The sequence below is a fragment of the Falco cherrug genome, chromosome 4, assembly GCF_023634085.1.
Source record: "Falco cherrug isolate bFalChe1 chromosome 4, bFalChe1.pri, whole genome shotgun sequence".
NCBI lineage: Eukaryota > Metazoa > Chordata > Aves > Falconiformes > Falconidae > Falco > Falco cherrug.
In genome coordinates, this window is record NC_073700.1 from 16,972,326 (window position 1) to 16,990,702 (window position 18,377).

Here is an 18,377-nt window from a genome sequence, read left to right on the forward strand (position 1 = left end):
ATTCCAGGTGGGACACCATCTCTGTTTGGGTAGGGAAAACAACAACCTACTCTGCAATATAGTAAGTGATATCCACAGCCATATTCCAGTTGTATACAGGACTAACATTATTCATCTAGAAGTTTTTTCCCTGTTTCAATACTGAAAATTTTCAGAAAAAATATAACCAAGTCATTCAGGCCCAGCTCACTTCGGGCTGACTTAACACGACTTCACTGGGAAATATGCCTCATTGACCTCAAACTGCTGGGTCAACTATTTTTCTTCTTGGATTTAATTTTCTTAATGAATCCTTTGAAAGCCTATTTAGAAGAAAGAAAAAAATAATAAATGTCTCCCAAGGAAAGATGTGGGGGTTTGTGACAGTTTATATCAACTAAATATTATGCAGTTTTTAAGAAAAACTTTTACTTAAGTTACCGTGGATTCTCCAGTTCATGACATTTTGATGTTAGCAGTTAAATGCAAGTGTAAGCACTTATACTACAAGCACATGCCAAATCTACACATCCCATGCAACCATGTCAATATAGGGCATTTTGATATTAACATATTTTATGCAAATATGCTAATCTTGCTATAAGGAGATACAATGTCTGTCCCATGGATGAAGTCTATGGGGATGGGGAGAATCGAGCCAAGGTTAGACCCCTGACTTTCCTCACATCAGCTTTTCTACCAAATCTGAAACACGGTCAAGTAGTAATTGTGACGTGATACTAACTATCCCAAATGAGAAGGTTTTTCCACCAGAAAGAGACAAATTTTGCCAAAGCACATCTCCCACAGGGAAGTCCAGCTTTACAAAAAAGAAAAAATAAAATCACTGTTCCTCCCAGCATTTTACTGTACAAGGAAAAACCAGAAAAATCCAATAACTTTATTTTAGAGGAACAATATTAACTATAGCCATCACTATAGTTAGCTTCATCTCTAATGAGAAGTTGTGATAGAAATTCTGTCAAATCTATGTGAATCTGGAAACTTGCTTTAAACACATCTTTTCTTCCAGATTTGTCTACAGCTGAGATGCCTAAAGACAACCTGCGCAGAGTCAGAGCCAGTGCATGCCTTCAGACAGAGCACAACAGATCAAGGATATCTTTCTTACTTCTCCAGGTTTTGGTTTTCAAGTAGAAGAAAATCAACTGTCATACTTAAGGAGAAGGAAAATGAAGAGTAGGACATTTGATCTGTTATCTTCTAGTAGTCAGCTGGAGTTCTACTGGATATCATCAAGGGGAAGGGGTAAAGAATCTTACTCATGTATGCAGAAAAGCAACAGCTCAGGATTAGCTGCAGACAGAAAGACCATACAGGATTAACACAGTGAACCAGTCATCATTGTTACTAGAATATTTAAGAGCAAAATATTCAGAGGATTTCAGGACAGGATTTAGCAGAATTTGACTGAAAATAGCACCACATTTTGAATAAGCTTTATTGAATACCACAGCACCCAGCATCTCTTACCAAAAATGACTTACTGTGCATTAACTTCAGGAGCATTTCTTGTGCAACCATTTACAGACTCAGTGCACGGGAAGGGATGGAAAGCTGTCAAAAAGGTGTCTATACACAAGCCAAAGTGCAGGCAAGAGCTTTACCTGCAGCATACAAACTTTTAACTGACTGAAATGCAGGGTAAGTATTATTACTGTCAGATGCAGAGTCAAAAACCCAGCACCACTTAATCAGCTTCTACTGCTGAATTAATAGCTTTCATTGTCGCTTTTTTCTTTCTGCAGCACTTTGACTGCTATGGCAGCCTTACTTGTGCTAGGGGTTGTCAATAACGACAAAAGGGATACTCTAAGCTTTCAAATTGCAGGTTGGATTACCTGCATTAGAAAAGCATATAAAACCAGAAAGAAATTCAACTGGAAAAGGCTTATTTGCTGTTATTGCAAAACCTGGCTCTGCATCACTTCAACAGCAAGGAGTTGAAGTGCTCCTGGAGCAGCTGCCTGTGCTCTTTCTTGCCAGCTCTGTAGCAGTTTCCCAGAAGGAGGTGAAGCATCATCCTTGGATCTACATGGATCCATCGTGGCTTCCATCTGACAGGAGCTAGCACTAGGCAGTAACGAGTGGAAACAAGCTGGCAAGGGAGAAAATGCTCCCTGCTCTTCTGCACCACTGAGTGAATCTTTGCTCTCTCCAGAGCAAAGTTACTACTTGATACAATTTCCCACGTTGCAAGAGGAGCCACACATTAACAAGCAACAGGTTCACAATCTGTCAGCGTACTGAGCCAGACCCTCTAACAGCAAAGCCACCCAGAGCAGACCATGGCTCCTGGGACTGAGCTAGGCTTTGCATTTTGCCCATTTTTCTTTGTGCACTGCAGACTAGAAAATAAGCATAATTAACAACATAAAGCTCAAGCTGCTGAACCTGGCAGTTCAATTTCAAAGTGAGCTCCATACATTCCTGCGATGTTAAGTGTGTCTTCTTCTAATAAATCTTATTAATTGTCTGGGCAAGCACTGCCTTAAAATTTGGCTCCTTTTTGAGTGCTAATTCCAGCCGCTACACTTGCAAACCATTCCCATTTACATGCAAGCAGACTGATACCCGAGTAGCTAGAGCATGAAAAGGACAGTAAATAGATAGCAACTGATAACGCTGTTCATGTTAGATGATACTGGAACCTAATCCAGCACACGCTCAGCACCGGTGGCTGGAAAGTGCTCTACAAGTGCTACTGGCATGGCCAGACAGTCACTCTCATGGCTGGCCATTCCGTAACCGCCTTTATTAACCTGTGGTCTTGGCCAGCCTTTGAATAGGCAAGACAAGCTTGTCCATATTACAGACCCTTGGTTTATTTTTCTAAACTCTTGTTGGCAGTTTACGCAGCAGTAAATGATTGAAGGTGCACTGGGACTAAAAACCTAGTTCATGGTCAATGTGGCCGTTCATCGACAGACAAGGGGTACACGGAGAGGCAGCTGCAATATGTGAAGCTGCTGCAGCCACTGGCCGTGCTTCACCTGTCCTGTAAGCAAATGAAGCTGATCACTCTTCATCACTATTAACACACTGATATGTAAAAATAAATAAATAAAAAATTACAACCCTTGCCTGCAAATTCCTCTGAAACTCCTGGGGAAAGCCAGAAACCCTTTCCAGTGTAACAGCAAACAGATCACCAGCTAAATTAGCTCTAAAGGCAAATATTCCATTTTCACTGAGAGATCAGTGTGCCATAATATGAATAAAGAACAAAGACCCCTTTCATTCTGCTGACAAATACAGTATAGCATGTCACAAATCACAAGGGGAGCAGACTACACAATGGCAGCAATTTAATGGGTGTCTTTTTATTAAGAAATACATATAATAATGACAGACTATGTACACTCCCCCCCCCCCCCCCCTCAAGAATTACACTGCCTAACATGGCTGGAAGTATTTAGAGATATTACTTTTGTTGCACAGAAAACTATCTTAAGGAAGGGTACCCTCAGCCAGTGCAGCAGGATCCATACAAATGCAGAAATAGATACTTTGTTTGGGTTTATACATGTTGTACACGTCGTTTATTGCAATTCACACACAGCTTCTGCAACTCATTCACAATTGTTGTATTTCTGAAAAGCAGAAAAAATATGCCCTTTTTAACTCTCTCACTGCTGAATTTACACTGAGACAACATCTCTGCCACCTGTCTGGGTGACCCAATCTGCTCTCGGGAAATTCACTTCTCAGCCCTCACACCTGCTTAGTTTAGGGGATGTTTTGCAGAAAAAAAAGGAGCCTCCTGGCCCTGCTATGTCTTTAAGATGTGACCAGCCTCTCCGAGCCTGTCCGTCCCCCCCCTTGCTTGCCAAAGCTAGTTCAGGGGACGGATGCCCAGCACCTTCCCATGTGCGTCGATTCTCATCTCCTGCTTTACTTGCAGCATATGCGGCCGTCTGAGGAGCAGCACCGTTCCTGCCCCAAATGAGTGCATCCCTTGCAAGGTCTCCTTCCTGCCCCCTCCTCGGCTGAGCCACGGCAGAACAATGCAGGGACAGACATTTAGCAACACCTGCTCTATCACATTAATATGCACAGGGATGTATTGATGGTTTTTCCTATCCAACACTAAGACTGCATTGTTCCGGACGATCCATCAGTGGCTCGCTCCCCCCGCCACGCCGGCCCCACAAGCCCCCTTCTGACATGTCCCCTTGTCTCCCAGCCCCGGCTGACGACCACATTTAGGAATGCACTTCATTAAATCGGAGCTGCCCCATTCCAACCTGCAATGCGGAGGCAGTACAAAGCAAGCGCCACGCTTCCTCCCGCATTTCTTTCAAAAGCCCCATTGTTCGGCAGGCATCTGGTCCTGATCTCAGCCTATTCGTGCCCATTGACCTTGCTTTTCGCTGCACACCCGCTCGCCAAAGGGCCTCACGTAAAGCCTGCTTGATGAATTAAAAAGCAGCACTAGCCATCTGTCCTCCCAGGCTGGGCGAAGGCTGTGCAGCTCCTCTCCGCAGCTCCCTTCCCAACCCCACAGCCTCCCCTGCCTCCCGATATAACCCGCTCTCTTCCTTACACACACAACCTGCAGCTGAGGAACCACTGGTTCGCTCAGTAAACACAAACCTAGCTTATCACATTTGCTGCTTTTCATTTCTTACGTTAGCATCCAGGAAAAAAAAAAAATGAGAGAGAATACAACAGAACATTCTCACTTGCCTGAGTCCTTCGAAATTCAAGCACAAATACAAGATTAATCCTTCCTTTGTGAGGTCTTGTCTTTAAGTCGTGGTATGTAATGATCCTCAGCACTGCAGCAGAGGGGAATAAAAAATGCAGGGATCATAAGCAGGGGGAGGACAGGGCTTACTTACATCAGGGTTTCTGCCACATGACAATAGGTTTGAGAGGGAAGAATAAGCTGGCAGCAGCAGCTGACAGTGCAAAAGGGAGAATGCAGAAGCCTGCCTTTTATATTATTGGTGACATTTCTAACACATGACAACAATTTCCATCTGTATTTAAGCTGGGAGTGTGAGGAAAAGAGCATTACATCACGACTCCTCTATTCCTAGGGGCTGTGGAATATGTAGGCCAGAGGGATTAAAAAGCACCTGTGTATGCTAGAGATCTGAAATAACACGAGGCAGATTTTTTCCCCCTCTCTTCTTTCTCCCTCACCCTTTTTATTTCTCTATCACCTTTGCTGAGTTTGAGAATATGCCCAGGGAAGTGCAAAATGGTATTGTCCTAGTTTGCAAGGCATGAGAATGGGGGAACTATGCGAATACGTATTTCTAGCTCTGTCTCTCTCTCCATAGGAGACACAGCACTCATCTTTGCAAGCAATCAGACAGAACAGACCATCTTTCTGTTTTCTGCTGTGCTTGTCCCAAGGGCTTTGAGTTTCTCTTAAAGTACAAACTTTCATCTTCCTTTTAAATCTGCAGGGAATTTCAGTGACAGTAGCAATGATTCCCCCCCACCCTCCCCTTTCTTTCACAGTCAACGCATGCCTGTATATTTTTAAAAGTACCTGTATATTTTTAAAAGTAAACAAAGAACAGAGGCCAAAGATATTTTGGAAAAATCACTTGACTGCTTCAGAGCCAGCAGGTGTCCGTCTTGGACACTTTCCACAGATCTCGCAGGACAGGATTGCTTAGATGCAGCACTGAAATCCCAGGGGACTCCAGCCTCGGGGAAACCTGCTCCCCTGCAGCTCAACGGTGCTGGTGGGATGGGCGCAGGGTGTTGTGGAGCCATCCCTGGGCACCTGCTCCCATGGACCAGGGGCTCTGGGCATGGCGGGGACAGCGCCTGCTGCTGCTGCTCTAAGAAGCAGACCTTTCGAACCACACCAGCTAACAGCCATCACTTGCAAAGCACCTCGGTACAGGTGTGGACACAGGTGACAGCTTGCAAGTTTACAGCACATGTGTGCAAAGGCCAGGCAACATAAGCAAAAAACCATCATCTATTCCACTGCCAAACCCAATAGTGCAAATACTGTGGCTGCTCTTGCTGAAGTACTTGATCCCCACCTGGGTAGGGACAAAACGCCACCAAGACAGCAAGCCTTCTATTACCTTTATAAGAGAAATGGCCACAAATGAACAGGAGATTTGCCTGATTATAAATATATAAAACAGTCTTAATTTTATGAGACAGAAATATTTTCATAAAAACACCATCTGGCCCAAGGTGCTGGCCCACTGTTTAAAAAGAAAAGATAAAAATTCTTTGCTCAAGATTCACCTTCCTGATCATTCAACAACAGCCTCATTGAGTCTTAGGCTGTTTTTTGGGTACATGTCTGGTCAGCTCACAGTCCCCATTGGAAGTCCAAAGCTTTGATAATGATGAGTTTAGAGTACGGGTTATGCAGTAAATATGAAGACTGCAATATGAAAATAACTGCTAATTCCTTACCTATCCTCTTCATGTCCACAAAATAAAACAATCTGCACAAAGCACACAAACTCTTTTGCTAAGATGATACTTCAGTGAGGCAGCATCTAAATGGGACATTCCAGAAAAAAGCCTCTTTATTAAAACAAGAAATGGAGCATTTAACCTTACATTTATTCAGAGATGCAGCTCCTCAATCATTTATGAAAACTCTTTCATAAGATTTAGAAGAGGGGAAAAGGAAACAATGAAATGACTTATTTTTAATCTGGGGTTTAAAGACTTTTTCTCCTTCCAAAAAAAAAGTCCCACACACAAAGGAATTCAATGCAAACCTCTGTTTCTGCATCATGAAAGCCCCTTCAAGCACCAGGGTAATCAATTTCTCAGAGCTTGTGTGGTCTACAGCAAAAGCCAAAGAAGGTATTTAAGTTTATACAGCCTTCAGCATTTTGATGGCTTGCTTTTGAAATACGACATGTTTAAATTTTATATCTTTTTACAGTTAGTTACGTCTTAAGAAAATGGTTGCTGCTGTCAGTAGAAAAAATAGAAAAAAAGGAGAACAAATGAATTGCAACCTGTTTTTGAGCTGTTTTCCCATTCTAAAATCATAGTAGTTCAAAGTTTCACGAAGAAAACTATTACAATTGTAATTACAGCTCCCTTCATTATATTATACCCAGTCTTCTTTTAGTACCAAACACTCCGGCTCATTGTAACAAAGAAAAAACATTAAATAGGAGTGGTGCTGCAATGCCAAACACCACCAGATAGGCACCCACACAAATTTACAGGAACTGTAAGGGAAATACTTTGTCAGATGTGAGAGAACTCTACCTTTTCTTGAGCAGGAAGTCAAAGGCAAACCATAAATCACTTCAGGATGGGGAAAGGAGTCTTTGTCCTTATGGTAACCCCAACTTCGCACCATGAAAGAAGACCATCTTGAGACAAGATTTTACAGCTGGGATTTAACTCACAGGGTGGAAAAAGTGTGAGATAGAGCACTCTTGTAGGTAGGAGCAAACTTCTCCAACAGACTTCTCGATCTTTCATCAGTACATTTTGGATCCAATTCACTTACCATGTGGGAACAGCAAATGGGGAACAAACTGTGAATTCAAATAACTGTAAACTCAGCAAGATGTGGAAATAAAACACAGATGGTGCACTTCAGATTAAGGGTCAGCATTTCAGCGTCGCTTTCCACTTTTACATTGTGATAGGTGATGTATAACAACCACCACCTCCTCCTCGAGACAGTGCTCTAATTAAACCTTGACTCACTAGGAAAACAAGGAGGCAAGTGATACCTCCACAGAAGCCTCCCTGCCAGTCAAGAGGAGCTAAGGTTACTTTGTTAAGCTGCGGCTCATGGTTTTGCGGCTGGAGGATTAACTTTGGGAGTGGAAGTTGTCTCCGCTGGACAGACAGAGCTGAAAAAAGTTTCTACAGCTTTTTGGGCTCCCAGGCGCAGTGCAGCAGGGCTGCTTTGCCTGGCCGGGCTGCGCCGAGCACCCGTCACAGCCCCTGCCACAGCAACCCCTGGTCCTCTCTTCACCATCTACATTTCCAGCAAGACTGTGCACAGGCTGCTCTGAAACCCATTTGCAAAAGCCAAGAATGCAACCACTGCTTACCAGCGCTACCCTGTACCGGTCCTTATAAAGTACCCAGTACTAAAACACCCCTGGAGCTTTCACCATCGTTGCCTGAACATTGGGTTCATTTGATTCTCTAAACACAATTTTGTCCTAAATCTTGGGAATGGAATTCAGGATGACTTTATTCTTGCTGTGAAGTGTTAATTGCATGCCCAGGGCCCTCCAGGAAAGGGTCTGCTTGTAAGCACAAGTTCAAAGAAAAAATAAAGGAGTAAGTACAGATTAGATGACAGAAGAACTATAAATCTAAAGGAGCTTGAAATGCCAGACAGAGAGGAGCAGTAGCAATTGTAAGGTGACTATTACCTTCAAAATATGCTGGAGGTTGTTTATCAGATTAGAGTTAACGAGGGAGAAATCTAATAGTACTATAATATTAAATTTACCATTTTAATGGTATCATCAATGTTCTATAATGTGGGCAATTTACAGAATGTCTGTCAATGTGATTCTCCAGTGTGGTTACTTACACAGGAGCAGCACTATCACATCTCATCCGCTGTTCTCTCCTAGAAAACACTGGGTGTTTTGCAGAGAATTGGGGAAAAAAAAAAAAACCAAAAAAACCAGGAAGGCTGAGATAGCAAAATACATATTTCAAATTATGGAAATGCAAAAATGGGAAAGATATTCATGAACATAATGGGATGTTTACATTCCTGAAAGAACTAGGTCCAGCTCTGCCCCACTGTTGAGTCCAGCCTTCCCACTTCTGCACTGTCATTTAGTGTCCTGCTGGGTTTTCCTCAACTATCTTGCACATCTTGTAATGCTTGCTGCTTTTCTCAAAGCCTTACATACCTGGATTCAGAGAGTTAAAAATAACCTCTCTATTCAAGGACATTTTCAGCTCTCATGTATTAGGCTCCTCTGAACAAAACAAAACACCAAAAAACCCACACCCTAGGAAAACCAAAAGTGAAAATGGCAGCAAGGACTCAGAAACTAACAGGTATATAAAGAGTCAAAATACTCAGCTTCAAGTTTTTGATTACTAATTCAAGACTTGTGAACAGTAAGAGATGGTAATTCTGCGTTTATAAATATCCATATCCTTATGTATTCAAGGAAGTGTTTGCTAAAAGCAGCAGCTTCTTAATTTGGAGTTCCTCCTGCCTCTGTCACCTGCCCCAGCCCCTCAGTTCTGAGGTTCACCAGTTAAAATCCCTAATACAACAAAGGTTACCCGCACATTTGTAGTATATGACCATCTCCTTTTTTGGTAGAAAAAGAATCCACACTGCAGCAGTAGTATTTGAATTGCCATGATGGTCTGCACTAAAAATGAAGTATTATCAATTTATCTAATAAGCAATACTGCTTCTTCCTACAGACCTCCTTTTACCAACATCAACATTTTTTGACTGTTTTTCCCCCAGTAAACAAAGTGTTAAACCTGCAGTTTAAGGTAAAATAGCAGGTAGTGAATGAATGATGAAGTATGAAATATAATTCAATGGCAGATGATGCTTCCAAGGGTCTTTGATGTTTTTCTCCATCTTCAGCTCCAAAAAGACCCTGCAAGTAGAACTGTTAGATCACTATCATCTGATTACTCTGTGATATACGTCTCATTTTAAAGATACATTAGCCTTTCAAAGAGCCATTTATTAAACATTTCCATTTAAATAATAATTTTCACAATCCTCAGTGAAACAGATGTATTCCCTCTTAAATCACTAATTAAGAGCACCCTGGGACATTACAAAGCTCTTTAAAAGGAATTCAGGGAACTAGTGTCCCCCTTAAACAAATCTGTTCTGGCAATGACCCAGGAATCTTGACTTCATAACTCAAAGCTCTAATTATTCAAGAGGACATTATAAAAAAAGGATACATCTAGACCATTATGACTAATAGGAAAGATTTATTTCTCCTTCAACAGAGGCAGAACTAGAAATATTTGTTCTATATTTTTCTCCCTTCTTATTCACTGGGGGTGGGGGGGAGGAAAATCAATGAAGATTAATTTACAGAGTTATTCCTATTAAAGGTATTGGGTATGACTCTCCCCAACAAAAAACAGCTAGCAGAATCTAAACAGCTTTGTAAATGATTACACGGCTAATCTCCTCTCTGCTGAAATAAAGAGAGAAAGGATTTAGAGGACAGCATGCTTTATGTGAAGAAGCATGCTAATGTTAAAAAAAAAAGACAATTGTTTGAAGATGAAATGTAGCAAGTCCACATCCCCATCAAACCCTCAGGAGCTTGCATCTGCCATTGCCCTCCTGGGCTCAGAGACTGTCACAGCTGCAATATATGTGACTGGGAATCACACGAGTGTTTCCTCCTCTGAAACACCACCGGTTTTGCTGCCGCTAAATTGCAGGTACCGCACTGGACCACAGTAACATCATATAAACAGGATTTTCAGGTGTCCTCTTTTAAGTACTGACAACTTTGATGAAAGAAGCACAGGACTTTTGTAGCTGTGAAGCCACCATTCAATCACAACATACCTAATCAGTGATGGGTGCTTTCTAGAGGGAGTTAGTCACGAAATACCAAATATGAATCCCAAACACAAATGTGAGTGGAAAAACAAGTTAAAGAATAGCTACACATCTAATTTTTCCTCATTTAAAACTGTTCTTTTTGCCTGGAACACTCATTCTCTTGGCTTGTAACATAATCAATACACTGTAAACCTTGAACAGATATATGGTGGTAGTTGAAAAGAAATCATGCCACGTCGATGAAATCAAAAGCTGGGACACTGCAGACATCCCAAAAGATGTAATCAGGACCCTGGGACATCATATGAAAAACTATGGCAGGACAGAGCCAGTTTTGAAGTAAATAATGTGGGGTAATTAATCTCCACCCCTTCAACCTCCAAACATCAGGACCTGCTCTCAGCTCTGTTTTACTCTCTGCTTTCCCAGAGACTCATAACCTTATAAACCTTTACATTTTAAAACATATGCACAGACATTGCTTGCACTACCCAAATACCCACTTGCAGATGCTTTGCTGTAGTACAAAGCAACTGCACTGGAGAAAAAATAATATGCAAAATTAAGTACACTGGGGACTAACAAAGAAAACAAAGAAAACTAGCCACGTAATCTCTTCCCACACTTCTTACCCAAATCTCCTTTGGCAAATGGCATGGGAGAGCCTATAAGGCTGAGCTCCTCTGCTTTGTACTGTTCTCTGGTGCCTCATGCAATTTCAACTGGGTGTACAGTGAAATACAAAAAAGCTATTCCTCACAAATGGGTAAGCAGATGGAGCAATATTTGCTACCATAAGTGCTTTTATTTCCAAATGTAAAAAACCTCCAACCACAAACACCGAAACAAAAAAAAACCAAAACCAAACTCAATAGTTCCACTGGCACAAAATGCACTATTGATCTGAAAGGACAGAGCAGATGGAAAAAACGTCTGAAGTCTCCTAAATTAAACAGAAATGACTGTCTATAGAAAGGAGCTTAATTACAGAAATATTGGCCCTGTTGCTCAAAACAGGGCACTTTTCTCTCTTAAAAGTGAAAACACATCTGGTTCACTAATACGTGAAGTAATTATATCCCTGAAAACTGCAGGGGACTCTGCTACAATTCTGCACTCTGGAACACAGCAACAGGGATTTTGTAAACCCACTGGCTGTAGGCAGGATACAGTCTCTGCTGAAAATACAGGAAAAAGTAAGTGTGTGTACATTAGCTAGCACAGAAAATACACCTCATATTCTTCTGAGCTAGATTAGCTCACAAGCACTGGTACTTGAGAAAAATTATCTTTACATGCCGCTGGTACCTGCATGTTGCATCCTAGTGATAAGAACAGTATTTTAAAAATATTTTAAACTTTTTCCTGACATAAATCTTGTGAAACAATTAAGTAGTTGTTGTGTGTTACAAACAAGATCAGTCTGTTCTTCATCACCTTATCAGTGTGGGCCTTCAAATGAATATTTCATGGACACTGCAACTTTTTCTCATTACAAAAGCAGAATTACACCTCTAGGAAGAGAACTGCAACAAAAGGTACTTGGATAATAAATACGGCTGCAGGTCTGGAAAGCTTTTGAGAATTCAAAGAACATTTGTGTACATAAACTGAAGATTTATTGCCTGTGAAGAAAAATAATGTGCACTGTCAGTGATTCTGTTTATCCTTAATAAAAATTAGTAACTAAAAATAACTTAGAAATTATGACTCAAATATCCCCACATGTAAAAACACATGCATTTGTAACATAAAGGCCTTTCTGCTCCACTTCAACAATTTTTCCCAGCATACTGATACACTATTATACTCAGTATTCTAAAGAAAAGAACCTTCTGTAAGCTGGTTTGCATATCCCTTCTATCAATTCATTCTGGAGTTCAGAAATACTTATGGGGAGCCCAGTGCCACCGGACTTTAAAAGCTATCCTGGGAAATCACTGAAGTCTGGGGGGCTCTGACAGCCGTTTCACCAGACCCCAGCCCATTTAGCCTCTAGTCCTCCGTTAGCTGCAGCTGATGGTGGTTACGGCTGTAGCAGCTTACCCAACTCCTGGAGCAACTAAACTGCCCTTTGGTCGTTCAATTATCAATGAAAACATTAAATCCAGACAATAACGTTCAATGTGCTCTTCTACATCCACTTATTAAAGTTTGTCCTATACATACTGTGAAGTTTCCTTGTTCAATATTATTGGTTTTCCTTAGAAAGGGGACTTTTCCTTTGTACCAGCAGATCACTTGGAAATTCTCAGATTTCCCACTGACATGTGAGAGAGCTCAGGCCCGCCAGGTGCCTGGGTGTCGCTGCCTTTGTCTAAGCCTCCTTACAGATCACTTGACACTTACGCTATTGATTTTTATCCATTTCTTTCCATGTTGCTGCACACTCCCCTGTAAGACGAACCACAACAGTTAGAGCTACTGTTCTGTAATTGAAGACAGAGAAACAGATCAAACTCTGGGAAGGTGAGAGAACAGAAAGCAGAAATGAAAGCGGTAAATCTCTAAGGTTAAAATCTCCAGCCAATTAATCCCAGGGCATGTTCTTGTTTTGGAAAAGTGAATCAGCTGTTGAATGGTGACCTCCTGAGGTTTTAAATGCCAATTTTGGGAAGAAGAGGGGGAAAAAAAAATTGCCACATAGTGTCTAGGCTGACATCTAAGACTTAACTCCAGGCTAGCCATTACCTTGTCCCCATTTCATTCACCATCAAAAAGACGTTGCATTTTCTGGAGTTTTGCTTCTGAAGACTACAGCCTGGCAAAGAAAGGAATTGCACAGTACTGAAATAAGATAAATGTCGAATATACATGAATAAGGAGGGGACCACTGATCTGTTATTTCAGTCATGCCTGCACCAGGTACAACGTTTTGGTAAGTAAAGGCACAATGCCAGAGCCACCATAGCTGAGCCTCTGCATGTCACACAGGACTGAAACAAGTGGAGAATCAAGTAAATGTGCCCAGAGGAAAAGAAAAAAACATGCCCTGATAAGCTTTTATGGAAATAATATAATCTCCCTGATTCTTCTTGATACACTTTGAAAAGAAAACTGCTGTCAGGTTATTGAGAATAAGCAACTAGGACAAATGGCCAGTTCTGCTTGTTTATTTTAAACAGATGCCCTCTACTATCATTTCAAAATGAGGAAGATAATCCTGTCTGTTCAGCCTTCCATGAACAGTGGTTTAGACACGCTGATGCACTATAATCTTAAAGTAGGTTGCTATCATATATCTTTCCCAATTAACACTATTGCAGAGATATTCCAAGGTAAGGCTACTTGGAAACACCTATTTAATGGATATATTCTTACATGTACTTCCAACTAATCACATTTTCCACTAAGTAAACCTTCCTTTTGGGGGGAGTTCTGCTCCTAGAAACACTCTCTGCAACCTAAAACCTGGATGTCAGCACACTCTACATCACAGACTCTCAGCATCCCCCCAGATCGGGTGTACTGCAAGTCACATTGAGTTCTGTTAGCACAGGTGGACTCAGACATGACGCAAGGTGCCCCGACAAGATGCCTCACGTGGTTGGTAAACCTGCCCTTTTGCTCTTAAGCATTTAGGCTGTCAAAATTGAGCTGAAATGAATCAAATCCACACTAGAAATAAGCTGTGGGCAAAGGCTCTGCATCAGTCAAAGCACTTCTGGTACAGTCTTGGGCAATCAGTAATCATCAAATTGTTGCCAATTCACAGTCTACTCCAAGCTCAATGGAGCCATTAACTAGCCCACAAATAGAGCATTATTTCTGGTGATCTTCATTAGGCACATCAGAAAACAGGAAAAATGTGGTGTTTCAAAACAAAACAAGGCAAAGGGGACAGCTAGAGACTGGACCAACATCTTGCTAATCTGGATGATATATTTGAGGGTTTTCTCTAGTTCTGACAGTGGATCCTACATACTAGGAATGCCAACAGTTACTTATCTGAACATGTAAGGAGAATAACTTTGCTCAAGTTTAAGGTGCTGATTTTTCTTAAGCCGAAGACAAAAATACTCCAGAAAAGAGTCTCTGCCCCAGCATGTGACGTTAACAGTGAAATGAGAGCATCAGGAAGAAAGCAAAGGAAATTAATAGACAGTCTGTTCAGCTGAAATAAAAGCTAGTTCAGTGACTGAACTACACTACCTCTTTCAAAGATTTGTACGTTGTAAATGCATGGCTCCATAAGTGCTTACACACCATCCAAATATATAAATAAGGTGTCCTGCCTCTTCCTTACTCTGGCTCGGTCCTAGATTACAATGCTGAAGTTGTAAATTCCAGAGGAGAATGTTTTGGGTCTGTAAATAAACCCGTGGGTTTGGTGTGATAGAAACAGCAGAGCTCTCACAACAGTATGACAACCAAACTTGGAGGCCACCTGGAAGCTTGTCACAACTGTTGTTTACTACACATACTTGCAAAAAAAAACCCAAACCAGCTCAGTGGGGAACAGGGAGCTGAGGGTACAAAGCCTGAGAGGAAGCATGCTGGAGGGGCAGAGGACACTGAGAAGCAGGGGAAGACTTCAGCTTTCAAAAATAACCATGCAGTTCATCTACTTATTTCGATAACATTTCACTTTTGGGTCCATTTCAAGACCTGATTTCTTTATGACAGCTCTCACATTCAGGGATGAAGTCCTCTGGTCTCAGAAAATCATCATCGTGTCACCCATTTAGGCAACACTCGTATCCCTCTTGGGAACTGACATCATCCCACTCTTTTTACCCTCAATTGTTCATAAGAAAAAGCAAACAACCATCTCTCCTAAAGTAAAAATCTAAGTGATGCTTAAGCAATGTGTTATTGTCATACAAAATAACAAGGTCAAGACAAACTTTCTGTATCTTCTTTCCCCTCTGCTTGACCTCTAGCTTCTACAAAAGCTATAGTCACGTCTTCTCTCAGTTCTGAAGCCAGCTAAGCACACAACTGGCATGCAGCTCTATGGGAAGAAGCCGCCCTCTGGGTTTTCTCACCGCCTGTACCAAACTAGTCAGAGCTGACCACGTGGGATACTTACTAGAATTTCTGGGGAAGAACTGGTTAACATCATCTTTCTCCATTTTGCATTTACTAATTATCACTTCATTTAGCCCTTATATTAGTACAACAAAAAGCAGCTGTCAGGCCAAGCATGCTCAGTCCAAGTGACCTTGTGTTCTTGTTCATGTTTACCACATAATCAGCAGGGAATTCCATTTTCAAAATACAAGACTTCATAATCCATTAGCACTAGAGATTGGTCCAGGGCTCTGGATTTACTGGTCACGTGTACCAAGGAATAAAAATATAAGTGTACAGCTAGATTAATCTCCAGACCTGTAAAGCATCCCAACCCACCGTGTATGCAGCAGTCTCATTAAATTCACATATGAATATTAGCATAATTCTTAAAAGCTACCGCTAATACCATCCCCACAGTACATGAAGAAAAAATTAAACGCTACCTGCTTTACAACTCAAAGTATGGAGGCACACAATAACTAACTCCACTCCTCAGATTTTCCGTTTTTTTTTCATAAATGGAGCATAAGCACTGATCTTATTAATACATAACAAAGTGTATTTTCCCCAACTATTTCTAAAAGGCAGGAATCACTTTTACTGCTCTTAATTTTAAATCAAAAGTCTTTAGTGAGTCCAAGTAGTTTAGCTCACCATCAAGTTCAATAAATCAGAGAAAAGAATCAATGGAAAGCATTTCAAAATGTAACCTTGGTAACGCACAAAATGCTTCCACAGAACTTACGCTCATTTGCTTTATTTGCTGCTTTAGAAATTGGAATATAACACATTGGCAGAAGGACATTAGCATCACGACACTGCATCTTCTGAGCCTCACATTGCACGTGCTCTCTGAGAAGGCACTTTTCGCAGTATGCTTTAAAAACCTGCAGCTTGGCAAGTTAGATGATTGAAAACTAATCGTATTTCACGTTGACAAAATGGCAAATGGAAGTGTTCAATAGAAAATAATAATCCATATTTATTCTTTATGTCTATGCACAGCACTTGAAGTGTAATTTGGTCCATGCTTTCCACTGATAAAATGAAAATAAACCTAATGGTGATATACAGTCTCTGCCATTTGAAGAATCAACATTTGTCAGTGTTACCACACAATTTTAGCTGTGGTCCTACACAGTTCTCCTGCATGCAACACTTAGACTGAAAATGGCTATTACTCTACGTGCCATTATGTGGTATTTGTTGGCAAATACAGATTTTTGAGTGGCAACATCATTATTCAGTATTTATGTAAGTCTACCACGATAAACAAGCTGTGATTCATGATGACATACAAAACTTCAAAATATTTTGCTGTTTATCTCAATATCCTATAACTAAGATGTTTACTAATTCTTATCCAAACCTGATCTGAAAGGCATATAATTATTTCCACAGCTCAAAGTTAAGGACAAAAACCTTTTCTTTACAATATCCTCTCTCAGCAGCTGGAGAATGCCAAACAGAGGTCCAATGAAGTAGGATCATTCTCCACTCTTTGTACATCTGCCCAAAATGCCAAGGACTATCTCATTTTGAGTAAAGATTCTGAACTTCTATAGATTACCACCCTCCAAACTTCTCAGGTTTCCTCCTGGTGGTTTTTTTGAGTGAAAAAGAGCATTTCTTTCTCAGCTTCACTAACTCTTGCCACTTATATTCTACTTGAATCGAGGATGACCTTCCAACAGTGGCAGTTTTCTGCTACAATGGCACTCAGCCATGAAATGCTGTTCAATTTCACAAGTTAAATAAGCATCAGAAATAAAGTTCTCCCAAGGAAATAAAAATAAAAGCAGGGTTTTTTATTCATAGGTTTAAAACCAATAAAGGAACATTCACCATAATGTTGTTAATGAAGACAATTTCTAAGGGAAGCATTCACTTCACGGCTGGTTTTTTAGGGTTTTTTTTCTCCAAAGTAAGCATCACAGGCTTGCATCAAACCATCAACTGTTCAATAAATGTACTCAAAAAAGCAGAGTTCAGGGATGAACTGTTTTCCTTTTCAACCCTACCTGAACCCTACCTGCTGTCACACATAGGAGTCTGCCCCCAGGCTGAAAAATGAGTCTCCCCCTGGAGCCCGGCAAACCACCATGTGAAAGCTCCTCAAAAGAAAATATGAAATTCTACGACATGTAATCCACCGGGTTGATGTTTTGCTACTTACAAGGCACAGCATGGCGATAAAGGTTATCTCTAATAGTCTGCTGCAGGTCGTGATCCGGCGATCCTTTCTGAAACCTCTGGTTCAGATAATGTCTCAGGTCTTTGTTCAGTCTGCTTCCTGCAATGAAAAAAAAAGCATTTATTTATTTCTAAATGCACACAATTTACATTTCCAATTCAGGCAAATGTTAGACTTCCATTCAGAGTCCCCTAAATTATGGCATGCTGACTTTACGAGCAGAGGCTTATCTTCCTCTACAAATGGCTAATTACCAAAAATAACTCGCTGTAAACAAGAGGTCTCTCTTGTCTCGTAATGCATCTTTCTTCCTGTGGTGTTAAACAGATCATCATTCCCTTTTATCACTTATTTGTCTGAGCAAATGGAGAAAGACAGATGATGTGAAGAAAAAGAAAAATAATAAAGGTAGAGTATTGCTTTTGCAATGCATTGGAGGGTGAGCTGGGCAGACAGGCAGAAGGCAAAGGCTGCTCCCGGTGGAGGTACTACTATAGCCAAACATGGCACCAAATCAGACAAGTGCTGCACTTTGCACTGGTATCTACACTCCAGCACACAGCAGGAGTTAGAAAAGAATTGATTGAAGGAGTTAAGAGCACCAAAAGCCCTCAAAAACAACAGAATAATACCCAACCCTTTTCACTTAACTCTATTTAT

The 18,377-nt window shown here is 41.0% G+C and overlaps 1 protein-coding gene across 26 annotated transcripts in view; it reads right to left on the reverse strand.

Moving 5' to 3' along the window:
• Window positions 1–18,377, reverse strand: part of MAGI1 (membrane associated guanylate kinase, WW and PDZ domain containing 1) — a 355,855-nt gene that overhangs the window by 156,997 nt on the left and 180,481 nt on the right. For all 26 annotated transcript variants that reach the window (XM_055707410.1, XM_055707402.1, XM_055707400.1 and 23 more), the window contains exon 2: window positions 17,700–17,816. In XM_055707410.1, the coding sequence (XP_055563385.1) occupies window positions 17,700–17,816 (117 nt within the window). The remainder of the gene's footprint in view (window positions 1–17,699; window positions 17,817–18,377) is intronic.